General features: G+C 42.7%; 4 protein-coding genes across 5 annotated transcripts; 3 read left to right on the forward strand and 1 right to left on the reverse strand.

Moving 5' to 3' along the window:
- The first annotated feature begins 373 nt into the window (after positions 1-373).
- On the forward strand, positions 374-6,986 carry ppie (peptidylprolyl isomerase E (cyclophilin E)). Of its 2 annotated transcripts, none has more exons than XR_014552572.1 (10): positions 374-410; positions 2,164-2,262; positions 2,385-2,428; positions 2,546-2,572; positions 2,712-2,793; positions 2,881-2,984; positions 3,092-3,215; positions 3,731-3,916; positions 4,038-4,175; positions 6,785-6,908. XR_014552572.1 is itself a non-coding variant. In XM_083634039.1 (10 exons), exons 1-10 carry the CDS (start codon positions 380-382, stop codon positions 6,851-6,853), a joined length of 909 nt encoding a protein of 302 aa, XP_083490165.1. In that variant the 5' UTR covers positions 374-379; the 3' UTR covers positions 6,854-6,986. The 2 variants fall into 2 exon arrangements, 1 of the variants encoding a protein (XP_083490165.1); XM_083634039.1 differs by having other exon boundaries at positions 4,033-4,175; positions 6,785-6,986.
- A 439-nt stretch (positions 6,987-7,425) lies between these two features.
- gjb10 (gap junction protein beta 10) lies at positions 7,426-9,962 on the forward strand. The gene is made up of 2 exons (XM_083633394.1): positions 7,426-7,568; positions 8,334-9,962. The coding sequence occupies exon 2, from the start codon at positions 8,399-8,401 to the stop codon at positions 9,194-9,196; it is 798 nt and encodes a 265-aa protein (XP_083489520.1). The 5' UTR covers positions 7,426-7,568; positions 8,334-8,398; the 3' UTR covers positions 9,197-9,962.
- A 4,950-nt stretch (positions 9,963-14,912) lies between these two features.
- On the forward strand, positions 14,913-17,816 carry gjb3 (gap junction protein beta 3). The gene is made up of 2 exons (XM_083632749.1): positions 14,913-15,062; positions 16,808-17,816. The coding sequence occupies exon 2, from the start codon at positions 16,880-16,882 to the stop codon at positions 17,741-17,743; it is 864 nt and encodes a 287-aa protein (XP_083488875.1). The 5' UTR covers positions 14,913-15,062; positions 16,808-16,879; the 3' UTR covers positions 17,744-17,816.
- A 581-nt stretch (positions 17,817-18,397) lies between these two features.
- Positions 18,398-26,812, reverse strand: hmgcl (3-hydroxy-3-methylglutaryl-CoA lyase; the record flags this gene model as incomplete). Its single annotated transcript, XM_083633544.1, has 9 exons — positions 18,398-21,852; positions 22,093-22,218; positions 22,572-22,760; positions 22,925-22,988; positions 23,102-23,250; positions 23,608-23,703; positions 23,801-23,908; positions 25,859-25,942; positions 26,714-26,812. The coding sequence occupies 9 exons, from the start codon at positions 26,810-26,812 to the stop codon at positions 21,751-21,753; spliced, it is 1,017 nt and encodes a 338-aa protein (XP_083489670.1). The 3' UTR covers positions 18,398-21,750.
- Between the last annotated feature and the right edge of the window lie 639 nt (positions 26,813-27,451).

Below are 27,451 nucleotides of genomic sequence, written 5' to 3' on the forward strand. Positions count from 1 at the left end.
AGCTCCATGCATGGAGCTGGGAAGTCCTAGGTTTGAAACCGACCGACCTGGGCTCTCTCCCATCTTGCTCTCTCCACTGTAAACTGTCCAATAAAGCAAAACATGGTGGTTACTTCCAACAGATAGGTCACAGGTTAAATCCCCACAACAACCATAAATCCTGTCAAAGTGTCTTTGAGCAAGAAAATGAACAAAATCTGCTCAGTCACTCTATAGTCCTAAGAGTAATCTAATTATGATAAAGTATGATCAGATATGACTGGTGATGAATACTGCAGAAGACGGGGGGCGCTAGAGCTCATTTTAAACCAGGGGGCGGGCTTTTTGCAATGCACCAATGAGGAGCTGCGGGGGTCAGAGTTGAGAGGTTAAATCCAACATGGCGGCGACCAAACGAGTGCTCTATATTGGTGAGTAACAACACTGCTCACAAAACTCGAGTTAAGTATCTTTTGTTTCAATCTACTGAGCACATTAATTCGAATTAAATTAACGTTAACCCGACCTACGTTTGCGGCATAGCAAACTTAAACAAGAGTGAAAATAAAAGAAATTTTGAGAGCTAGCCGGGTAAATGCTAACGGGTAAACGCGAGTTAGTTACTGTTCATAGCTCAAACTTTTTCAAAATACAGTTTTTCCAATACCCCGTGTAAAGCGCTCTATTTCGGGTTGTTTATTGAATTGTAACGGCGATATGAGACAAAAAAGTAAGATTACCCAAAACACTTAACTTAACCACTGAGGGAAAATCCATGATAGCGTAAACGTTACCTGAACGCAGCATCTTGACCTGCCTGCCCGGCTGTCCTGACCCAATGTTCATCCTCCTGACGTAACGAATAACGTTAAACAGGAAAATGTTGATGGTCGTATTTTCTCATAGGCTATAGGAAACCCCGTCATTACCAGATTAAAGTTAGTCTTTCACTAGCCTCGACGGGAGAATTAGACTGAAGAATGAAGACTGAGTCTTGCGCCTCGCGTCGAGGCTAGTCTTATCGGTCACAGTGACCAGAGATGTAGCGTTAGCTAATTTGTTGCAAGTCCACACAAGTCTCAAGTCTTTGAGGGGCAAGAGTCTCTTATGGATGAGCGTTCTATCATCTGCTGCATGCCATCCGGTCTGCTTACAACACTGCATAGCTTGGAATTCAAAGCATGTACTTTATTATCCTCAGTCTTTTGTCCATTAGCATACAATATCAGCATTGATTAGATGCCGTTATTATTAGTAGACATTTCCTTAATGTTAATAGAATAGAATATAACTTTAATTGCCACACGACCAGGACCGGTGGTATTTGTTTTTAGTACATACAGGATGTAAAAATAGACACTGCATCATAGTTACAACACATGAGTGCATCACAATAAAGTGCAACCAGACACAACCAGTAACCGTGCAATTACAGCAAACAGCAACCATTTAACAAAACCATTGAGGAGACACACATAGCCACATAATACACAGTGCAGCAAGTACAAAGCACCAAAAAATACTGTATATCTATCAATATAAAATTGAGTAAGGGCTCTATCTGTCTGTCTGTCTCACTGATGATGTTATCAGGGATGTCAGAGGCATTGTGACATCACACACACACAAGAGACAGACGCGCACACACCAAGTCCCAGGGATGATGTCATCAGTGATGTCATAAATTGTGACATCATCAGCGATGTCAGGGGCATTGTGACATCAGTGATGTCATAAGAGGTTGCGATGTCATCAGTGATGTCATAAAAGCAGTTGTGACATCATAAATGATGTCTTAAGAGTCCCACTGATGATGTCATCAGTGATGTCATAAGAGCAAAATCAAGTCCCATTTCCAGACACTGAAAGAAGTGGGAGTCTGGCTTCAGACCCCCTCTTCAGCCATGGACAGTTGTATGTTGCCAGCTCCAGGACAGGTGATCCAGCATCCCTGAAGTATGCCATCAAGGAGCATGTGAGCTGCAGGGCCAGCTCAGCGACGTGCAGGGCGGGCGAGTCCACGTAGCGGGCGATCCTAGGAATCGAGCGCATGCCTAGTATACTGTATATGTCTTTTGAGGACGAGTCTCAAGTCACTGTGTGTGCGACTCAAGTCCAAGTCACAGTGACTGACTTAATATTGGTCAGTCCATTGTCCAACGCTGCTCTGTGTGTTTCTGACAGGTGGGCTGGCAGAGGAGGTTGATGAGAAGGTGTTACATGCAGCTTTTATTCCATTTGGAGATATCACAGACATCCAGATACCGTTAGACTATGAAACAGGTAAGATAAATTGTTTTTCTGCAGTGTGTGTCAGCACCCACAGTGCATTGGTCTGTACAACTTTTATATTAAACACTGCGCGGTAGCCAAATGTTAAGTTGCATTAATGTCTTTATTTTCAGAAAAGCATAGAGGGTTTGCCTTCATTGAGTTTGAGCTGGCAGAGGTAAGTCCCGGGTATTATGCTGCAGCATTGATTGCCACCTAGTGGACATTGTATGGAAGCAGCTTGATGGTGATCTGTCTCTGCACTGAAGTTGTTTATGTGCTTTATCCACCTTAGGATGCTGCAGCTGCTATTGATAACATGGTGAGTTAATCACATTCCAGGCTTGAGTCTGTATACTTGTCACTGCACTTACATTTCTGTGTCCAGTTCACCCAAAATGTTCAATTAATGAGATTACACTTTTAATCTTGAAATATGTTTTGCTCTCTTAATCTACCAGAATGAGTCCGAGCTTTTTGGACGAACTATCCGGGTCAACATTGCCAAACCCATGAGAATCAAAGAGGGTTCTTCTCGACCAGGTGATTCATGAAATCTTATTTAGCGAGGCTTTGCCTGGATTGTGATTTGAATCTGTGGTTATGATCTTAACTGTGTCTTTCCCTCAGTCTGGTCTGATGATGACTGGCTGAAGAAGTTCTCAGGGAAGACCACAGAGGAGGCAGAGGTGGAGGAGTCTGCTGGAGAAGCAGCCGGCACAACATCACAGGAGGTGAGATTGTGTTTCTTTCCAGTGGGTGTTGGTCTGTCTGCTCTTGTTAAACCTTCTTAACCCGTCTGTGAAGTATGATTAATATTATGGTGGTGGTGTTTTTGCAGGCTGAGCCCCCAGCGAAGAAGGGCAGAGTTAACCCGCAGGTCTACATGGACATCAAGATCGGCAACAAGCCAGCAGGGAGACTACGCTTCCTCCTCCGGGCTGACATCGTTCCCATGACAGCAGGTCTATACGCTTTTCCCTGTACTGTTTTCAGCATCATATCCATGTCAAAAATGTATGTATACCTCTATGGTAAAATGTAAATGATCAACTGGTGAAAGTATAGGCTGTAAGTGTTTTATTTCATTTGCACAAATGAATAAAACAGTGGGGGTGAAGACGAGAAATAAACTGTACAGAGGCAACAAAGAAACCACAAAGAAGTAAAGTAAAAGTGTCTCTTTTATTAATAAGGCCACAGCGATGCCATTTCAAGTGCGATCGGGCCGAAAGTGTAAAGAGTACCTGTGCGGGTTACCTGACGGCCGGAATTTTTTAATTAGGTAATGCCCTAATTACCTAATGATGTGATGTCATCCTTCCTGGATGTCATCCTTCCTGGCTGATGCTACAGTAAGACCACTGTGTTCGAGTGGGGTCTAACTCCCACGGGTCCACTAGTACTCTAAAAACAGATAAAACAAAATGACAAATAGTGAGTGACACAACACAACTGTCTTTTCTTCCATCCTCTATAGAGAACTTCCGCTGCTTGTGCACACACGAGAAGGGCTTTGGCTTCAAGGGCAGCAGCTTCCACCGCATCATCCCTCAGTTCATGTGCCAGGGAGGCGACTTCACCAACCACAACGGCACCGGCGGCAAGTCTATCTACGGCCGCAAGTTTGACGACGAGAACTTTGTCCTGAAACACACCGCTCCAGGTCAGGCATTTCTTGGAAAGCTCTCCGACACTGTGTGGTCTGTGAAGGAGTCTAGGTTTGTGTCTGTTTGCATGTCCTGTGGATATGTTTCCAATGCTTGTCTGTTGTGCACACAGGGCAGCTCTCCATGGCCAACTCAGGGACCAACACTAACGGCTCTCAGTTCTTCATCACAAATGACAAAACGGACTGGCTAGACGGCAAACATGTGGTGTTTGGAGAGATGATGGAGGGGATGGATGTGCTACGTTCAATGGAGGTGAGGCATACAGGGCAGATATACAAGTAGTCCAGGCATTTTACGCAAATATGTGGGTCAACCTCACACTAATTGCAACAAAACCAAACTCAACTGATTTTGTATCCTCAATATGTCCTCAATGAAGGAAAAAAAGTGTTAAGGAAATGTATGAAGGGAAAGTTTTGAAAATGACCTAAATATGATGGTAGCCTATGGAAGCCTATGGAAGCCTTTTTTTTTTTTTTTTTATGTGCCATAAATCTCATCACTTATATCCTGTATGTGTTTTTTGCTTCAAGGAGAAAATGGAAAAAATAAAAATAAAAATAAAAATAAATGTTAAAAAATAAATAAATAAACGTTTTTGGTAGCATCATATAGGTAATTTTCAAAAATTTCCCTTCATACATTTCCTTAACACTTTTTTTCCTTCATTGAGGACATATTGAGGATACAAAATCAGTTGAGTTTGGTTTTGTTGCAATTAGTGTGAGGTCAAGTGACATTTTTACTGGACTAAAGGGCTGTGCCAGGGTTCGAGTTATGTGGGGGCCCTAAGGAGAGTTTGAGACCCCATGAACAAATACACCTGTGGGGTATATACGTACCAACAACCATTATTTTAACCACAAATAATGCATTTTTCAATGTAATTAGTATTATTTATGTTAACGAGATAAATAGGCTAAATTAAACATGTTTTCAGTTTTCCAAAAGAACGAAGCACCGTTATCTTGTGTTGTGAATGACAGTAGGGCCACACTTCACCACCTTGGACAGCTCCGTTTGTTGTGTGGGGGGCAAAAATGGGCTGCTAGTGTGTGCAGTAAAAAAGAAAGAAGGTCCGCACACTGAGCCCCCCTTTACCTTTTAATTAGCCATCCAACAGTGACGTTTCGAGCCGACGCTCTTCCTCAGACATGAAATTACATAGAAAGACGCCATGTTTAAATACACCTGTGGCCCGGTCATGTCACATGTCACATGATCGCGGGGAAGTTACATAATAGAAAATACAAAAACATGTTTATACAAACTTCAAATATGTACAGCTATACTACAGCAAATATAGATCAGACCCCTAGAGCACAGAAAAGACAAGATATCAGGCTAAATAGCCGTCATATGCTAAAACTGGCTAGGTCTAGATAGGCGCCTCTATATTTGAAAGGATGACCCTGAAGCATATACCAAGGATTCATATCCAGTAAGCTCTCACTGTAAGCGACAAGCAAACATTAAAATTATAATGAGCAGCACAGGAGACCACAACAGTGTATTTAAACATGGCGTCTTTCTATGTTATTTCATGTCTGAGGAAGAGCGTCGGCTCGAAATGTCACTGTTGTTGGATGGCTAATTAAAAGGTAAACGGGAGCTCAGTGTGCGGACCTTCTTTCTTTTTACTGTTTACTGTTTTTGGTTCCTGCACCTACTTTATTGTGTTGGATGTGCGCGACTGCCTGTTCTACTGCTAGTGTGTGCATGCATATTTGTGTGTGAGAGAGTGTTCAATTAATGATCAGTTAAGTCTCATAACCGCAGCACTGACCGCACACTAGTAGGCTGTGTGTGTCTGCGTGCATGTGTGTGGTCTAACTGACCGCTTAAAAAAATTAACCGACACTCGTATTCGACGACCCCCCCTGTGCACCCCTAACGTCAGGTACGGTGGCGCAGTCGGTAGCGCTGTCGCCTCACAGCTAGAAGGTCCTGAGTTCGATTCTCGCCTGGGACGCTGTGGGCGCTGGAGTTGTGACCCCCCCATATCTTCAGTGCCTACTGCCCAGGTGGGCTATCTCGTCGAAAGGGCCTTTCTGTGTGGAGTTTGCATGTTCTCCCCGTACCCCCCAGGGGGTTCCTCCGTACATAACCCCCCACTAAAAACATGCAGAAGATCGTCATCCGACCACTGACGACAACATCTGAAGTTGGTCCAATGATGGTCCAATGATGGTCCCTGGGCGCTGGAAAGAAAAAAAGCGACCACTGCTCCTGGCCTGCCCCCTGGAGGAAAGGACAAGCCCGGATGGATCAAATGCAGAGGACATATTTCACCGGCCACCGTCGGCATGAGTGTGTGTTGTAGTGTTCGTGTGACAATAAAGACGGGCTTCTGGGGGCTTCCGTCTGAAATCGAGTTTGCCTATTTTAGAGCCCCCCGCAAAGCTCTGATTATAACTCGAACGGTGGGCTGTGCAATCAGTTGTCTCTGAAAAAATATCACAATTTTACTTTCCAAGGCTAATAATGGTTTAATTCAATTATGTTGACGATATTTATAAATGTCATTCATAACACCTGCTGTGTCTCAGACTCAGATATGCACAATCAGTTCTGTAGCCAATCACCAATACAAAAAAATAGCAAATAGTTAATGTTGATTTAAAGATGTAAACATTCAAATAATGTTCCAAAAATCAAAATAATAATTGTGTTTCAAATATTCAGCGAAATAATCTGGATTGTAATTTTAGCCATAATAATCATATGGCCTTGGAAAGATGATGTTACGGTACATCACTCACTTACAGTGATAGAAAGGGTAAAGAGCTCAGAAAATTTCAAAAAGTTTGGCAATTAATTTCCTAATGCAAAATATTTTAATCTGTTTCTTGTTTGTACAGGCTCAGGGATCAAAAGACGGCAAGCCAAAGCAGAAAGTGATCATCTCAGACTGTGGAGAATATGTGTGAATGAAAATGTTATGTGTGCTTGTATGTGTGTTACTTGGGACAGCTTATGTCTGAAATAATGAGTATATTTTGTTCATGGTCTTTTCCACATTGAACCTGCCTTCTCTGCCATGTAAATATTTCAATAAACACTTTTATAAAGAAACACAACCTGCTTGCATGTTAATTTGTACAACTTAAATTCAAATTCAAACTCCTACATTTCCTTTATTATTTTGGAAAAGATTACTTTATTAGTTCAATAACTTGTCAAATAAATGTTGAAGTAGCCTAGGCACCCAAACTCCCAAGCATTAACATAATATGACACTTTATTAACATGTATATTAATTATCCCCCTCCAGGTAAATTAATTCACCTGGACAAGTAGCATAAGATAAGATTTTACTTTATTTGCAGAAATTAAAACATTAGGGTTATTGACAAATCCAAACCTTACAGATGTAAAGCTACCCCAAGGGGCGGGTCAGGACTCCCCCGCGCTTTGATCCGCTGCTTGCGCACAAATGCACGAGTTTTCCCCACATAATTGGGACAAACGAGTTGGTGTCCTGAGCAGGTTGTGTATAGCGAGGACAAGGCAGAGAGAGACACAACTCAACTCCACCCCCTCCGCTCCCGTACTGTTGAGAAATCTTGAGATCTCCTCGGCTGGGTGTGCATCCAAAGCCTGTTCCTCCACTCCCAACACGGAATCGCAACAACAGCGCTTATTGTAAGTAGGTCTACTATCGGAATACATTTGACAGTAATTATATATAAATTGTAACATGTTTAGTTTTTGTTGTTTCGCCAACTTTGTGTGATTTTGGATACGCGTAATTACGCACGAAATCTACAAGCTTTGTAGAGTTTAGGTCAGCCGTTGTGGAGTGAATGGCTGAGCGGTATTATAAATGTCCGACCGTACATCGATACAGAGAGGGATAACGTCCTACATTCTTACTTACAAAAATATTTAGTTGGTAGTGTTATTTTGTTAATAATATTATTTTGCCTTTTAAAGCGATGTGAACATTCATAGCCTACCTGAATTCATAGTGCTGCTGTGCGTGACGTCTTGACGTCTTCTTGGCCTATCACATAAGGATTGGCTGTTACTTCTTCCAGTCTGTTATCAGGGTTTCCCTACCATAAGTCTTATGTGCAGCACCCAAGTCAAATTAATGTAAAATCAGTGTTGGTCCCCACTATGGCCTTCAGCAAGTTTTGTCTTTTGGGGTGTTGTTTAGATCTCCTCTGGCTTTTCCAAATGTTTGTACACAGATATGGTAATAATAATCGTCCAAAATTATGTGAAATTGCATTTTTTTTTACATAATTTTCTATCCCTAACCGCCATGACCCTCCTCCCAGCGACACAGCACCAGCAGCAACTAAACCCTACAAGAAGGAATACCCTGGTTATACCTGAGGTTTAGCTGAGTTTCTTTCTCATCTTAGCCTATTCGATATACCTAAGGTTTGTCTGTCATTTCAGCTTGAAGGAGCTTCGTATGTGTTGAATCAGCCAGAAGGGAAGGCAGATTGTGAGTCAGGGTCGCCATGAACTGGTCATTCCTCCAGAGCCTCCTGAGCGGGGTGAACCAGTACTCCACCGCCTTTGGCCGCGTGTGGCTCTCCATCGTCTTCCTCTTCAGGGTGATGGTGTTCGTGGTGGCCGCCGAGAAGGTCTGGGGCGACGAGCAGAAGGACTTCAAATGCAACACGGCTCAGCCCGGCTGCCACAACGTCTGCTACGACCACTTCTTCCCCGTGTCTCACGTGCGGCTGTGGGCCCTGCAGCTCATCTTCGTCACCTGCCCCTCTCTGCTGGTGGTGATGCACGTGGCCTACAGGGAGGACCGGGAGCGGAAAAACCGGGAGAAGTACGGCGAGAACTGCCGCCGCCTGTACAAGAACACAGGCAAGAAGCGCGGAGGCCTGTGGTGGACCTACGTATTGACCCTGGTCTTCAAAATCGGTGTGGACACCATCTTTGTCTACCTTGTGTACCGCATCTATGAGGGCTACGACTTCCCCTCACTCGTCAAGTGCGAGCAGAAGCCCTGTCCCAACAAGGTGGACTGCTTCATCGCCCGGCCCACCGAGAAGCGGATCTTCACCATCTTCATGGTGGTCACCAGCCTGGTTTGCATCCTGCTCTCCTGTTTTGAGATCGTCTACCTGGTGGGCAAGCGCTGCCACGAGTGCTTCACCCACATCCATCACTCCCGCCAGCAGTCTGAGGTCATGGCCACCTCGCTAAAGAACGGAAGCCTAGTGGCGTCTAGCACTTTAAGGGTGGCGGACAAACACACCCCAGATACTCCGGCCCCTTCATACAGCGTAGCCATATCTTGAGATGCTGAGGCTGGGCAGAGACTTTGAGAAACAAAGAAGGCAAAGGAAATGTATTTATTGGGATGATGCTTCCTCCTTCTACTCCACAGACACTTCTCCCTAGAGACTTCTCAGCAGACATTTGAGACTGACCTAATGGAGCCAGTTGGCTACTATTGCTGTATCATACATACATCACTGTCCAGGAATTTAAAGTTCTGGACCATAGGACATTCAAATAAGCACTCATCCTGCCATACCTTGTATCATTAATATGGAATGCACTCAATACTGTCGGTTTAAGCCACAGTATTATGTTGAAGTTCCATAACCTTAACAAAAAAGCAAGTTGGCGTGATGTGTGAGAGCTGCCTTTTGTATGATTACATTGGAAACAAATGCATGAGTTACAGATCAAACATCCATCATTTAGAGAGTGTGTGTAATATTTCCCCTCTCTATTTGTTCATTTAACTTTATCCACAAGTTGAAACCACAATATACTTGAGCTTTTCTCAATGCTCAGATTTTCATATTTGAAGGCAAGACATGGTTTTATTGTTTCTTTTTTTTTTACACATAATTTACCTGATTTATCCACAGTTAAGGCTTGAAAGATTGAGTTTACTTATTGCATTTTTGTGTTACTCTCCATGCCTGATGTTTTCAGGGCTAAATGTTTACTTTACTAGTAGAGGAGTTAAGTCAATAACATGGTGTTTTGTAAACCCACTTGTGAATGTATCAGGATGTGTATATTATAGTCGTACACAGTGAGATGCAGTGTGCATGCACCTCACTGTGTACGTACAAATATTTTTCATTAAAGAACATTTTTTCAAATCTTTTCCAAATCTGGTTTATCTGCATTATTCTGGGTGTGGGGAGGGAGGTACCTGCAATCATCAGCTACAGAAAGTATTTAAAGGAGTATGTTTGCATACGGTAGGAAACATCCCAATAAGATCTAGTTAAAGAGGTTCACATCCAAATGAGCCACCGCTCTATGGACAAAGATTTTCCAAGTTTTACCTAATAGTTTTAGAAAGATCATAAACTTTCACTGTTGTGTGTTTTTCATAGAGCTTGTTGCCTATTGGACGGGACGTGGTATTATGTTACTATAGGAGCAGCACCCTCATTGTTTAGGGTGCTTGGGACTTAAGGGTTGCCCAGTTTGATTCATCAGAGACCCACCTAGCGGAGGAATTTGAGCCATCAGTCACCACAGCCTCTGAATGGGGCGACTCCAGTGTTTACATTGCAGTGGGTGATAAGAGAGATGATCTGTGACTTTATGGATGACATCATTGCTCTTTCACTTGTCATTGCAAAAGTGGAATTGGTGGCAGAACAGGTTTTGTGTTTTTGCAGTAGTAAAGTAAAGTGCCAATGCACCTTTGTATCTACTGGTCCTCCTAAGAATGTAAGCAAGGTCCACTGTTTGTTCATCCTATTCTGTCGTTGGGTGGGTGCAGACTGAAGATCAGGGGTATTGTTTTTACTATTGTCCTGACATCCTCTGTGTTGGTTGTTCACAATCTCAGAGCAAAGTTAGTGAAAAGCTATGTGTTTTTCCTGTTGTGTTGGGGCGGCTTGTTGAGACATGTGGCTCACAGAGGTTGAGTCACGGGGTGCATTCCTTCAGGTGCGCCCCGGCAGACTGCCTGGACCAGTTCTGGGCCAAGAGGGAACTTTCCACCCCTCCTCCTACTAGTCCGTTTAACTCCTGTAAGTAAGTGTTGCTAAGGCAGATGTTGTTTAGATGTACTTAAGCCTTATGCCACAGATCACCTGTCCTAAAAAGCAGCAACTGCACTTGATGCTCCAAACAATATGCATAGCCTATCTGTAAAAGACAGTTTATAGTACATGGTCGCCACCGACCATGGCCACAGACTATCATCGATGTCCATTGGGTCCAATGGACATCGATGATAGTCGGTGGTCATGGTCGGTGGCGACCATGTACTATAAACTGTCCTTAAAGCTTTGGGATGAGATATTCTGACAAGGCAGCCCTATACCAACCTTATCTACCATGACTACATGTACATGACTTTTCACTTTGACTGTTGATCAATCTAAAGCCTGTTAATATATAAATTACTGGCTCCCAAACTTACCCAAAGATGTAAAAGGCAGAACATATTAGGATAATCTTTTTGAATAATTTGAAAGTTTATCGCATTTCGTTCAATCATATGTAACATACTGCACTGAACACCTGTGCATAATATGCTGAGATCATTGTGACAAATGTATTAAAAAAAAGTGTTGTATCCTGATTCCTGAGGTGAGAGGACATAATAGTGTCAGCAGTTGAAATGTGACATTCTTCTGTAACCACTCTCTTTTGTTTCATCGGAAGCCAATTCTCTTTCCTCAGTGGGGTGACAAAGGAGTTTATATTCTTCAAGACATTGTAGGGCAACAAGGTCTCTGTCCCAAGATCTAAAAAGGTCCTATAACCTCCCGGGCACTTCTTTTTACTTTTACCTTCAGTGGTATTCAGCAATGCGTGCACAAGCTTGTCCCATGGAGCAATGATTTGGAAACTCACCCCCTTCATGCGATACTTTGCATCAAAGGTAAAAACAATGGTACTGTTGTCTCCAACCTTTATAAATTCATTACAAAGTCCTCATATAAACCTCTTCCACTTAATAGACTTTGGAACAGAGATATGAAGACTCCCTCAGACCTGAATATGGCCACTACTATATGGACCATCATTTCCTTGTCTTAATGTAATTCAAACCATCAAATGATACATTATAAATGTATTCACAAGTCTTATCTCACTCACATCTCGAAGATTACAGCAAACAAAACTCAGAGATTGTGACCACATTGTGACTTTTGTCCATTGGCACTTTTCTTCATATGGTTTGGCAGTGCCCGGAGGTTAATCAATTTTGGGAAAATGTTTCAAGCATAATGTCTAGTATCATTGAGGGAGTCATCCCTCACTCACAGTCTTTGCTACTGAATGATACCTCCTGCTTGCAACTGACTACAAATGATAGGTGCCTCTTGTTGGTGGGTCTTACAGCGGCTAAAAGACGGTAGCTTGTTCTGAAACCACCACATGCACTGGCGGTGAGGGAATGTTCTCTCCTCTTACCGGGATATGGCACAGCTGGAGCTTTCTACAGCACGAGTACATTGTGCCAAAATGTATAATGCTGTTTGCTGGTCGAGGTTGCTGGAAAAAAATAATGCTTTGCTGGGAATATTTGTGGGAACTGGGTCCTGTGGGGAGGGAGGGATTTGAGTGGTTATGTATGACAGTATGTACTGTGTATGACAAAATCATTAGTAGGCTTTATCATGTGCTTAAACCTTATGCCACAGATCACCTGTCCTGTAAAGCGGCAAGCCATTGGGACGAGATGTTAACTATTAACAACCACCCTATCTATCAATAACATCACTTTTCACTATAACTGTTAATCTAAAGCCTATTATACCATGGGAACATCTACTGTATGTGCAATTTCATTAATATGTTTTACTCAAAGATGTAAAAGGCAGAAAATATGAGGATAATTTTATTAATTTGAAAGTCTCACATTTTGTTCAATCATGTATAACACACTGCACTGAACACCTGTCGCCTACATAGTATGCTGAGATCATTGTGACAAATGTAAAAAAAAAAAAAAAAAATGTATCCTGATTCCTGAGGTGAGAGTTCGTTACACATAGGCCTATAGCTTACAACCATTTTTGAAGGTATTAGTGATATAGTCATTTGTCATTTTGTAATGTGTGAATAGAGAATTCAAAAGCACTGAATGCCGGCACCCATCTTAAAAGAACTGGCAAGTTCTGGCAGGGCTGGGACAAGCCGATTGATTGTCTTTCCCAATGAGAACACCATCTGGGGGCTTAGAGTTGTCTACATGGATGGAGTAACATTGTTTTAATGTGAACGCCGAAATCTTATCTTCTACAAAAAATCTGTTCGGTTGTAGAAGTGGTGGATGCTTATGGCATAGCTCCTAATCCGACATTGAGGATGGTCTTCAAAGTGTTTGCAGGCATCTTTATAGGGAGTTCATGGACATTGTTATTTGAGTAGAATTGGGATTTGTAAAGGACGGAGGAAATATGATACAGCTATTGTTTCGTTGCAAGTGTCACACAAAGGAAAGACAGCCAAAGCATAAACAAAAGTGGAGCAGAGGCACACAGATGAATGTTACAGTGCTGGTAACATGATAAGGAGTTCAGACTTGAAAGCATCTGAAATAGATATGAATTCTATTGCTGACATAGACTTTTATTTGCCCCCCCCCCCCTTCTGCCTTGCCACTTCATCTTTTCCATCACGTTACCATCCTATGATAAGATGTTGCATAATGGTTGCCTAGCGACTGTCGTGCCCTTAGAAACTTTTGACGAATCTGGAGTGAGGAAATGAACAAGAGCAAAGACGCACTCACTTCAGGGTGTGCCTGCCTCCTACGTGAATTATGGTATTCTCAGACAAGTTGGAACAAGGAGACAGGCCTGGACAAACAATCACACCACAGTCCAGACCAAATAGATACACTGTAACAACTCACAGTGCAATTGAATGAAATCAAGCTAATTTCTCAATTTCAAAAGAGCTAGTTATGAGCTTCATGACTTAAAATGCAGGAGTTCACATCTTGTGACTTAAAATTATGAGTTGAAAGAACAGTTTATAAAGCATTCACTAAACTCAACAGTTAGTTTATTAGCAGACCTCCCAGTATGCATTATATTTAGTTTAATCCAAATTCTCAGTACTATCTATCTTATCTTATGGATCTGGGAATTCACAAGTACGTGTTTCTCTGATGCACATGGCAAGTATAGAATCCACTACAAGAAGAACCAGAACTTGAAGCTAGCAAACGTTAAAATAAAATAACCCTGGATTTCACTTAATCAATTAATGCATTCAACTTGGAAACATGACTCAGCATGACTAGAAATTTGTTGGTTGAACTTATTGTCTTACAGTATATGACTTTGCACAGAATTACAGAGCTGTCTATAATGTAGGTGGGGGGCAAATGTTATACATTTTTACAATGAATTGTTGACACACACACACACACACACACACACACACACACACACACACACACACACACACACATTGGTCATTAAGCGGCCCGCCGGGCCCGGGGGCTAGAAGTGGCTCTCATGATGGTTCTGCCTGGCCTAGGAGATCTAAGACAAATCACACCATTTTACTCATGAAGCAAAAAATTAATAAATAAATAAATAAATAAATAAATAAATACAATTTGGGGGGGGAATCAGATTACCTAAATTGGCTGTTTTGAGTGATTTTCAATATACAGTAATAAATGCTGAAGAATAAGTGTACGGTATTATGTTTTCTATAATTTAATCTAGTGATAAAATTAGAGGTTATGGCATGACAACAAAAATGGCCCCCAGGAAAAATTCTGTGAACAGATCAGTGTTGTGCAAAGAGGAAAACTGTGTGTGTGTGTGTGTGTGTGTGTGTGTGTGTGTGTGTGTGTGTGTGTGTGTGTGTGTGTGTGTGTGTGTGTGTGTGTGTGTGTGTGTGTGTGTGTGTGTGTGTGTGTGTGTGTGTGTGTGTGTGTGTGTGTGTGTGTGTGTGTGTGTGTGCGAGAGAGAGAGAGAGAGAGAGAGAGAGAGAGAGAGAGAGGCACAGCTGGGGCTCCAGTCTTTCTTCTGTAACCACACCCACAGGCGCATTTCTCAAGACTGCTCTTCTACCTGTCGAGTCCCTATGGTCGAGTCCCACCGAGTCTGTGCGTTAAAGTACTAAAACCAAATTAAAACTACAAGAAAGCTATTGCAAAGATGTACTCACATTCTCTTTCGAAACAATAATGGAGTAATACTTCTTTTGGTGAGTAGAAAACTCAATATCCTAAACTTTTGATGTAGTCTACCTGAGGATGAGTTGCGATAGCCTATAACTTTACGGACATTTTGTAATTGCTGTTTGGTCTACATGAGGTTAAAGTTACGGTTAAAATCCGTTGGTTCGGTGGATTTTATAGGCTAGCCTACTACAACAGTCGACGAAAGTTGCATTCATATAGGCTAAGTGGTCGAAGGGCTATTGTCGGCCGAGTCAAACCTGACAGAACACTGCACAAAGAACGTACAGCCTTGCGCACTGAGCAAAGTTTGCTTTGCTGAAGAATCGTAATAATTCAAACTACTACATGTAGGCTATAACGTTTACTGTTTCTGTCAACAGCTAAATATGATTGATAATATTCTATTGTAGGACCTGAGAAGATTGAAACATCAAATACAGGAGAGAGACAGTTGGAGGACGGAAATCTATAGAGTCACCATGGGTCGCAAGCGACTTGATGGAACATGATGATGATGATTCTATTGTAGATGTTTTATTTAGAGAGATGCTTGTAGGCTACAGATGACAGATGAAGTATAGTAGGCCTAGGCTAATGTGCATAAGATCATACAATTCTGCTTTTTCAAATATTTGGTTAGACTAAAGCAGGGGTGGGCAATTCTTTTTCCTGTGGGGCCACATGAGAAACCCAGATTGTTGCCAGGGGCCAAACAAATTATAGAAAACATAAGCTACTAGGCACTTATTTGTCAGAATTGATTATATTGAAAATTTAGCCAATTTAGGTCATCTCATTGGATATTTTTTAGCTTCACAAGTAAAATGGTGTGGTTTGTCTTAGACCTCCTGGGCCAGGCAGAACCATCATAAGGGCCGCATAATGCCCAGGCCTTTAGTCATTGTTTCCTTCATGAAATAGTATGAGGCCTAGTCATGGAACAACTCTGTGTGTGTGTGTGTGTGTGTGTGTGTGTGTGTGTGTGTGTGTGTGTGTGTGTGTGTGTGTGTGTGTGCGTGCGCGTGCGTGCGTGTGCGTGCGCGTGCATGGGTGTGTATAAGATTGTTCACTGTCAGCTCCTCAGGGTCATGACTGCATATATTTCAATCATGAGAGACTCATAATATAATTTTAACAAACTTTATTGAATCAGAATAGACAGTTTGAGTATGGCGTATGACTCCATGATGTGACGCTCCTCTTGCTTATGAGAGAGGGGCGTCAGTGCCGTATGAGATATGCTGGATGAATGCGTGATGCTGACACAAGGTGAGTGATGACTGCACAAGTGTGATTTAAGCTGTGGTGATGGGGGCTTTATATAGTACCAGGAGAAGGGCATTTATGATGTCATAACTGATGTCATTTATGATGTCATAACTGATGTCATTTGGGAGAAGGGCATTTATGATGTCATAACTGATGTCATTTATGATGTCATTTATGATGTCATAACTGATGTCATTTGGGACGTCATGGAGAAGGTGACGTCGGAGATGGAGACGTCATTTAGTGACGTCATTTGGGCTGAGGGTTATGACAGCATGGGGTGCTCTATTAATGCCTTATTTGGTCTTCCATGATTGAACTACAGTCTGCGACTACACTTAATGTCCAGCCTTGGAGTTAACAGTAAAACGTGTTATTACAAGGTTATGAAGCCACCTGAGATATGTGGGACTCCATCAATACTGATCTTCAGTGTGAGAGCAGATTCTTCAGTAGATGAAACAACCCTGTTCACACGTTCTTTGTCCTACATTTCTAGGTTTCCAGGCAAACAACAGCCAGCAAGAGAGGACATTTGAAGAGGGGAGACAATTGACCCCCAGCCCAAGCTATGGACTGGAAGACGTTCCAGGCCCTGCTCAGCGGGGTGAACAAGTACTCCACGGCGTTCGGTCGGATCTGGCTGTCAGTGGTGTTCGTTTTCCGGGTGATGGTGTACGTGGTGGCAGCGGAGCGAGTGTGGGGCGATGAGCAGAAGGACTTTGACTGCAACACCAAGCAACCCGGCTGTGCCAATGTCTGCTATGACTTTTACTTCCCCATCTCCCACATCCGCCTATGGGCCCTGCAGCTCATCTTCGTCACGTGCCCCTCCTTCATGGTGGTGATGCACGTGGCGTACCGTGACGAACGCGAGCGCAAGTACCGCGCCAAGCACGGCGAGGGTGCCGCCAAGCTCTACAACAACACGGGCAAGAAGCACGGCGGCCTGTGGTGGACCTACATGCTCAGCCTCTGGGTCAAGACAGCCATCGAGGTGGCCTTCCTCTACATCCTGCACCGCATCTACGACAGCTTCTACCTGCCCCGGCTGGTCAAGTGCGAGGTGTCGCCCTGCCCCAACCAGGTGGACTGCTACATCGGCCACCCCACCGAGAAGAAGGTCTTCACCTACTTCATGGTGGGAGCCTCGGCGCTCTGCATCGTGCTCAACGTCTGCGAGATAATTTACCTCCTCAGCAAACGCCTGGTGCGATGTGCCAATAAGGTGAAGAGGCGCAGTCACAACATGGCCACACGTCACAACGACTACAGCGATGACAACTTCAACAACTGCACTCAACTACAGATGTCCAGGCTGGACCTGAAGGAAAAGGAAAGGCCTCCGTCCTTCAAGACCTCTAACAAGTTTGCGTACAGACTCAAACTTTCAGAGACGATGCGGGCCTCTGCCCCTAACCTGTCTTCTTCATGATCAAAAATGGAGACAAAATCAATCAGCACAAAGATTGAGAGATCAGCTGTTGGACTAGACCTCAATCAAGACTTCAGAGGACTAGTCTCGCTGGCCAGCCTCCTCTCCCTTCCGTCCGAGGAGTCTGGCGCCGGAGGTCTCCATAGTGGGATTGATTGCGATAGGCGGCGCTTAGCGGCAGTGCCCTTGGAAAATAGTTTCAAACAATCCAACTTGCATTTTCAGCGTGTAGCAACAAGCTAGCGTGTAGGTTTCTGCCGTTAGCTTTTAGTTAGCGTTGTTGTTTTCCCTGAGGCGGCAGGGGACTATTTACAGCAACACACAGGGAGGAGGGAGCGGAAGCCACTCTGATTGACATGGTCAGAGCCAATGACAGAGCTTCTTAAGCGGGGAGCGGAAATCTGGCAGCGTCTGAAACCGACGCCTCCAATGGGAGAGCAGAGTAGAGCAGGGGAGGGTTTATCCCAGTTATGGAGACCTGCGGCGCCAGACTCCTCGGACGGAAGGGAGAGGAGGCTGGCCAGCGAGACTATCAGAGGACAGACTCAGCTCTATGAGCCTCTGTCAAACCCTGGAAGCTGGGCTGTCGCTCAGTGGTGGATTCAACCTGTGGGTCCATACATCTTAGCCTAAGACTCTTTTTTTAAGAGCATGGTCTTTTCTACAAGTCAATATCTACAATATTCACAAGTAAACTTTGATCCAAATTGATTTGTCAAAACAACGTGGCCATGGGTTACTTTCTGAAAATAATAAAGGTGACTTGTGATGACTTTTTTCCATCCAACTCTTTATTTGAACATTTCAGTATGGTTTCCGCCTAGGTGTTGGAGGTGTAACATGGGAGGGGAGGGTAATGAAACACTCATGTTGAACTACTCAGCCGCACACAAGCAGGCATGTACTCAGGACACACCTGGCAGAGGTATTCGCCCACAGTGACAGCCACAAACGCACATTTCAGTGATCTGTCCTATTTATTATAGCTGATGTGAAAAATGTAACCATCAGAACTTTTGCTTTAATTATTTTACATCAATAGCCATGATTTTATTTTCTCAAATTGCTGTCCGATGACTTGTTTCTTTTTTTAGCATGGCCCGAGCCTTTCCAGAATGGTAAGTCATTCTGGAGTGAGGCAATTTATATGTAAACTAATTATTATTAATACTCAGATAATTATGGATACTTGAAGGTGGCACACTGGCCTAAAATAAGGTTTTTACTTCATTAGTTGCTTCAATCAAGTTTATTACAGTGAGAAACTAGGCTACATATAAAACTTGTATTTCTATATCTAAAGCCTCTGCAGGCATGTGCTTGGTCTCAGGTTTATGGTGCAAAGCCACATGCTGTACATAGACCACCTGTGTTTTGACGTGCTTGTACACAATCTCTCCTCATCTAAGTCCACTGTTGATTTAAATCAGGCAGAAGGAATGCTACGGTTTAATTCTGCATTGGTAGAGCCGGGGGGACACAAGCAGCAGAGGAGGAGATGGGAGGAGTGGGCAAACAGATGGTTCGTTGAACTGTGATATGGATATCTGGAAGTCACGCATCGTCTACAATGGAATTATCAGCTGGAAATTTATTTTCTGCACTCGTCCTTTTAATATATTTTTTTAAATAAATAAAGCATTGAAGGAATGTATGGCTCTGGTTGCCTTTATGCCATTTTTCTTTTTATTCTAACCGTAAAAGGTACTTATTGATAACTACCGGTATATGGTATCCCTAGATCTGCAGTATGGCTCCAATATGCCCTCAGATGATCTCTGAAACATGCAATAATCAGCAAATCATTTAAGACATATGACATCTTGAACCATAGCCCTATGGTAAATTCAGCATCACCAATTCATGTGAACTAAAGGACACATGTCATGGGATGTTTCCTTATTGTTGACCAGCTGGATTTATCTGGTTCTGTTGACTAGAAACCGATACCATCTATCGGGCTTTCCCCAACACTTTCCCATGGCTTAAAAGCAGCAAAGTTACCCATTTGAGCTTCCTGTTCATGATTCCATGTCGTCTGTCAATGAGACATCTGACCACGGCCTTGTTTCAAAATCTCATAGCTCCACAGAGGTTTTGTGGAATGGGAATGAATGTGCTGTAGGAATCTGAGTGCACCTGTCAGGCTCGTCAGTCAGGTTTCTCAGGTGCGGCAAAGAAAAAAGTTTGTTTATCCTGAATCATTTCCTTTACAGGCAAAGTGCAAAATAACAATATTGATTTGAGTCGATTACCTCTCGCTGGAGTAGTTTATGGTTATATTATCGATGTTATGGTGTATGATGGGGGACATTTACATACTCAAGGTTGAATATTCTTCAAATGAGTTACATACAATAATGGGTAAGTAATGTGTCGTCATAGTAGTGTAGAGCAGCCATGTGTACAGTATTGTGTCAGAACCTGTACCTGATTTGATGCCTCACTGAAACTTCCCCATTAATTGTGAAACACTTTATGTATTAAAGAGTTAGCATTTATTTTTTTAAACGCAATTTAGTTTTCTATATACACACAATTCTGAATCTGAATAGAATATATTAAAATAAATATTTACAAATTAAAATGAAACCAAGAACCCAACATAAGCAAAAGAAAAACAAAATCAGGTTTCCTCTTTAAAATAAGTGGAATACAGCACATACACAATTTTTTACAAGCCAACAAATGCCCAAGTTCATAAGGACTGATGTCCAATGATCCTCTATGAAGATCCATTTGAAAACACTACAGAGGATTGTGAAATGGAAATGGCTTTTCTGTCTTTTTTGTAATGGAGCAGTTTTTTTGGTGGTAACACTTTAGAATACAGCTGGCAAATAACCCTGTAACTACAGGGTAACAAGATCTGTACTTATAGAGTAATTACGGGGTACTACACCTGTATGTACAGGGTAACTAACTACGGGATACAAGAAGTGAATTTAGCCTGTAACTAGAGTAACACGATCTGTACTTATAGGGTAATTACGGGGTACCACACCTGTACTTACAGGGTAACTACGGGGTACAAGAAGTGAATTTAGCCTGTTAACTACATGGTAACAAGATCTGTACTTATAGGGTAATTACGGGGTACCACACCTGTACTTACAGGGTAACTACGGGGTACAATAAGTGAATTTAGCCTGTAACTACAGGGCAACCAAGATCTGTACTTATAGGGTAATTACGGGGTACCACATATGTACTTACAGGGTAACTACAGGGTACAAGAAGTGAATTTAGCCTGTAACTACAGGGTAACAAGATCTGTACTTATAGGGTAATTACGGGTTACCACACCTGTACTTACAGGGTAATTACGGGGTCGCGGGCTGTATTCTAAAGCAGGGGACCAATTCTGTACTTACAGGCAAAGTACAGGCTAAATTTACTTATTGTACCCTGTAGTTACCATGTAAGTACAGGTGTGGTACCCTGTAATTACCCTATAAGTACAGATCTTGTTACCCTGTAGTTACAGGGTTATTTGCGGGCTGTATTCTAAAGTGTTACCGTTTTTTTTGCGACCTTACTGGCTGATCATATTAGTTTACGTTTAAATAAAGGCTGTGCATGTACCCTGTTAGTATGATCAATCTAACAAGAGACATACAATGCGGCTTTATCGCTGTCCCCCTCATGAGTTGGTAAATCAGTGCGAACATATTTTTTTCCCGAAGGCTTATGACTTTGACTATTGAACTATTTGAGTAAAAAGTTATACACGGGTCAAGGCATTTTGTGTGACAGGCAGGCAGCCGTATGACTAGACAAGACTGTACATAAGGCACCATTCCACCATTCCAGCAATGCTTTCATTCCCACTATGAAGCCGAATCCGTATTCCTGACAGAAGGAATAAGGAAAATATTCAAGTAAAATTCTCATACCATTACAAGATAAATCAAAGCAAAACCAGGATTGGAAGAAATTAAGATGATGGCTCCACATGTTCTATGAGATGATGTATAGTCTGAGAGGTCCCTGTGTATGGGTTGAGTCTAGAGTTTGCAGGTGGCCTGGGCCACTTTGGAGTTGCTCTTCCTGTTCAGGGAACGGCAGATGAAAGCTCCAGCATCCATCAGCTTGGGAAGGTCCACTCCCTGAAATTAAGACAGCAGAATCAAAATGGAGCAATGACCATCTCAAGCATTTCATGAGGGAACAATTTACACTGTGTACGGACAAAAGCAGAGACAACGGAACACCTATCCCACAGATTAAACCACCTATAAACACAGAAGCCAGTGATGCTTTTAATTACACAGCAAGTACAGCAGCTGCAGTCTACACTGTGGAAAGAGAGGGGGAGCCAAAGAGAAATATAATGGGTGACTTCTTACTGTGTGAATGCCAAGTCCATGCAGCATGTAGACCACATCCTCTGTAGCAACATTCCCAGAAGCACCCTGGGCGTAGGGGCAGCCACCCAGCCCAGCTACCGAAGAGTCTACCACACTGATGCCCATCTGCAAAACAAGAGGAGTCTTTACCTTGACACAAATGAAAGGAACTATTAGGCTGGATTCACACAGAATCCAGCACTGCTGTGAAAACACCAGTCCTCCCATTCATTTTAATTCGGGTAATAAATGACTGAATGAATGTTATAGGAATATTATAGGCAGCCGTGTGTGTCTGTGCTTCGTTTCAGCAAGAGCTACATGAGCCCCAAGTGTGTGTGTGTGTGTGTGTGTGTGTGTGGTGACACGCCCACACAGCCGCACAACCCTCCGCTAATTGCCAAATCGCCTGATGCTATGTGAACGCAGCCCTACACAGGTAGCAGATCAGCTACAGGCATATCCTTTGTGGTTCTGACCTGCAAGGCGATGAGGATGTTAGCCAGGGCCTGGCCGTAGGTGTCATGGCAGTGGACTGCCAGGGCGCTGACTGGCACCTCGCGGCTCACTGCCTCCAGCATCTCCGTCATGCCTCCTGGAGTCCCCACTCCTATGGTGTCGCCCAGAGAGATTTCATAGCAGCCCATGGAGTACAGACGCTTAGCCACCTGCAAGGGAGGGAGACAAAGCTTGAGCTGGTAATATGGGTGATACCACTTGCATGTGTCAGGAAAGTAGAAAGTAGACCATGCAGCGATGTAGATTATTTGCTATTTTGTCAATAGATATGAAGAGATGTCTATCAGTATGAAAGAGGCAAACTCAAACTCACATGTGCAACTTTCTCAGGTGCCACCTCGCCTTCATATGGGCATCCAAGCACACATGACACATAACTGTTGCGACAAGAAATGTACACGAGTCATGGCACAATCAAACATTATAATTTCAATCATTTGAATTTTTCATTTCACAAAATTGCCAAATGGTTGTGAGCCAGTCGTCTTACCCTCTGACTGGCACATCGGCCTCTTTAGCAGCCTTCATGACCTCCTCAAAGCGCTGCAAACTCTCTTCCACTGAGCAGTTGATGTTCTTCTTACTGAACAGCTCAGATGCAGCACCAAATATGGCGACTTCTGAAGCTCCTGCCTTCACCTACAGGAGGGCAAGAGCAAAGGGCATTGGGGCAAGGCATTTCAGCCCAAATCTCAAGGCACAGCTACTTAATCAGAAGTATCACATGCAAGTTACAGAAGGTCAGAGATGGGCAGGTCAATAAGCAGAATGCAGTAAATCTGAAGGAGAGAGTATCATCTGATATCAATCATATTTAATGAAGTTTTCAAGTCATCGCAATAATTTTGTTCAACATAGAATTTCTTTCCATTTGTGCAAAAATATGAATGCACACCTGAGCTCACACTGCAGCACACAGTTTAACAGTATATGGCATCAAATGGATTAAATGAGTGAGCTTTGTGTGTGTTGAAGGGGGCGGTGCTTGATACTCACAGCAGCTTGGAAGCCTTTGAGGTTAGGGGTGAGGACTGGGTAGGACACTCCAGGTTTCCTCTGGATCCCTCTCATCACCTCCACCTGGTCTGCCATCTGACATTCAACAAGAATTAGCACCGGAGAAAACAAACATTCTTGCTCCTATCATTTCTCGTAATGCCTAGTGGGTGTGTCAGTGCTGTAAACTCACCTGTGGGACCCATTTTGGAGAGACAAAGCTGGTGGCTTCAATGACCGTCAGTCCTGATTCTGACAGCATGTCAATCAAATTAATTTTGGTCTCGGCTGGGACAATGGTCTGAGAGTTGAGGCAGCAGAACAAAAGAATGAGGAAAACATCAGCAACCTTTGGCACACTAATTCTGCATGGAAGAGAGGGGGGTGCCCCACAGTATTGGAGAGGTGCTGATCACGACAGGTAGATAGATAGTAGGGGTGGGGGAAAAAATCGATACACCATAGTATCGCGATATTTTGCCTGATGATATTGTATCGATATTTGGACGCCAAGTATCGATATTTTATTATATAATGTGCAAAAAAACTGTTTGCTATTACAGTACTAGAATAATAGAATCAATTGCTTTTTCAATTGATTCTGTCTACAATGTTGCTGCAATAAAATGGTTGAAGTCAGATGAACAGACTGGAAAATTGATCTTATAACCAGATGTTGACAAAGTTTTCCTTTGGGGACATAATTTGCAGTTGAAAAAGTAAGAAATCACAATATATCGAAATATCGCAATATTCAATATATCGCAATACTAGCATATCGCAATATCGCAATACTATCGTATCGTGACTCAAGTATCATATCGTGGGCATCTGGTGATTCCCACCCCTAATAGATAGATAGATAGATAGATAGATAGATAGATAGATAGATAGATAGATAGATAGATACTTTATTGATCCCCATGGGGAAATTCAGGTGTCCAAGCAGCTCATACAGTCTGATAAAAACATATAAAACACAGATTAAAACGACAAGACACATTAGAAGAGAGGAATAAAGTATACAGAGGGGTTAAAACCAGGGTTATCTTAAAATGAGATAAGAACATAAAAACGACATGGAGTCATAGAGAAAAAATTGTTAAAAAATAATTGAATCTGATAAAAAAGTGCCAATAAAAAATAATATTAAAAGGTCCGATAGTGTAGTAAAAATTATGAAAATTGCACTAGTTCCAGTTCCTGTGATTGCACAGAGACCACGCATGTAATGTAATTAATTGATTGCACCAGAGTCCAGTCAGGTCATGAGCGCCTGCCACTGGCAGAGTTGTACAGTCTGATGGCTGTGGGGACAAAGACCTCCTGAAGCATTCCGTCCTGCAGCGTAGTGAGAGGAGTCAACCACTACCACTGCTTCTCCGGCCTATCAGGGTGGTGTGGAGAGGATGGCTGGCGTTGTCCAGGTATATAGAAAGGAAACTGCATGCTCATAAACTTGATGCAAAAAATAGTTTTAGTTTTGTTTGGACAAAAAGTCTTCTTCAGGCTATTTTCACAGTATGGTATACAGGTCAACAGGTGTGTGTACTCAAGGAGGGGAGTGCCCTCAATCAAATTACCATATTGCGTCACATTCTTCCATTGAAAAATAATTACAAATTGGTATAGGCAAAGTCTCAACATAATCATGATTACCCCTGTCCAATTGCAGCCATGTTTTTTTTTTGCTCACCATATGTATTAGCCTGGGTAAACCCAGCCCCCAGTGACCTGCTCTCAGGCTCACCCTGCTGACTGGGAACTGAGAGAGCAGGTCACGTGGGGGCTGGGTTTACCTAGGCTACATATGTATAGCCTATCGTCCTTTTTTAGACATTTTTAGGCTGTAGCCTATATATTTTTGTAGTCAGATACCATGTCTGCTTTTCCTATACATCATCTATTTGTAATTATTTTGTGACGCAAATGGTCATTTGATTGAGGACAATCCCCTCCTTGAGTACACACACCTCACCTGTCTATCCTATTGACCATACTGTGAGAAAAGCCTGAAGAATAATTTTTGTTGAAGCGTCTGCTAACGTAATTATTGAACTATTTTTGTATCGAGGCTATGAGATTTCCTTTGTAATAACAATAAATCTGCATGACATTATGTCTACAGGAGTATTACGTAACACATTAACTATGCACCCCGCCTCATCTCAGCAGAAGATAAACAATCTCGTCTGCATAATTAGACAGAGACATTTCCACGTTGGAAGAGTCATTATTATATTCACATTACCTTCTCATTCTGAAGGCCATCTCTGGGTCCCACTTCCACGATTTTCACTCTTTCCGGCAGAGCTTTCCCTGCATTCACACCAAGCTACACACACACATTTTAACAATTTATTTATGTCCACGGTACAAGAACATAAATACTGAAGGTGCAGTGGTCTGGAGTACATTCACAAAACCATGGACTTGTGTCATAGGTCTTCACAATATAAAACATACTCAGTTCTCAGGGGTATAACTAGCAGCGTGTCTACCATATACTGTATGGCAAGTGCCAAAGATAGCAGAGACAGCACAGTACTTTGCAAGCTGTTTAGCCCACTTTTGGGGCATCCCAAGTTGTTGAAGCCCTCTTACGACCACCCTGTGAGTATATATGTGAGTAATATATGTCCTATCCTGCCAAATGCAAAGGCGAATAGTTTTGCACCTGTAACCTAGCTGTGAGATGGTATTTAGGAGCGGTTGGTATTTAATGACCATGGTCATAAAGGCTTCTTCTAGGCTAGAGTCAATGGTGCAGGCTACCAAACACTTCTCTGGACTCTTCATTAAACAACATCTGGAGTATTTGGTTTGACAGGAATGCTTGTACATTCTCACTGAGGGTGGAAAATTGCTTGATATGTCCTTGCTATGAGGTCCACATCTATCCCCACACACACACACACACACACACACACACACACACACACACACACACACACACACACACACACACACACACACACACACACACACACATTTCTTATCTAGCTAACTGTTAGCTCACACGTATTTAAGTCTACTAAAGCTACATGCCATTGCTTAACATCCACACAATACAACTGAATTCGACATAGAACAGACAGAAACTCACAGACTTGGCCACAGCAGCAGAGCAGCTGAATGCTAGACAGTGGTGACACATTCTGGAGCTGAAAGTATTTCTGTTGACAATCCTCATGACGGCCGCCATGATACTCTAGGCTGGTAGTGACGTCCACTCTTCCTTGTGGGCTCGTCCTCCTGCCGATAAAAGTGGCGCGTTATCGCCATCTATGGGTCAGAGATGGCAGATACAGCTTTCTGATGATGACTGAGACCAGGCAGGCAATCTATAACCAAATATCTATGAAAACTGCAAAAAGTAGTCGACTCTACATTATATAGGATATCTGTAGACAGACTATTTGGGCTACACTGCTGCATGATCAAGATTTATTTATTTATTTATCCATTTATCTATTTAATCATTTTTCCTGAATATTTTCGAAATCAAATTTTTTTACGATAACGTGGCAATTTCTGTGACTATGTTTTACACATTGACTGTATGTTTTACAGCACAGAGGTCCTCGCTGTCCCACAATCAGCTCCCTGTTCAGTGAATGGTCAAAGGCGTGACTGTCAGCGAGTGGTTTCTGACGTCATTGCAAGTGAAAGAACTGTAGAGGACCGTGAAGTTAGCAGTAATGCACAAAGCAGGGTCCGGTGTTCTTTCAAAATAAAATCACTAACACAGCCCTAGCAGTAGTTATTCTGGTCATCAGAAAGAATTGCACATTGGCAGCTTCAATTGTATTACAATACAAGATAAGACGTTTCAAGCTATATA

Source organism: Poromitra crassiceps (assembly GCF_964638095.1).
Source record: "Poromitra crassiceps genome assembly, chromosome: 3".
Lineage (NCBI taxonomy): Eukaryota > Metazoa > Chordata > Actinopteri > Beryciformes > Melamphaidae > Poromitra > Poromitra crassiceps.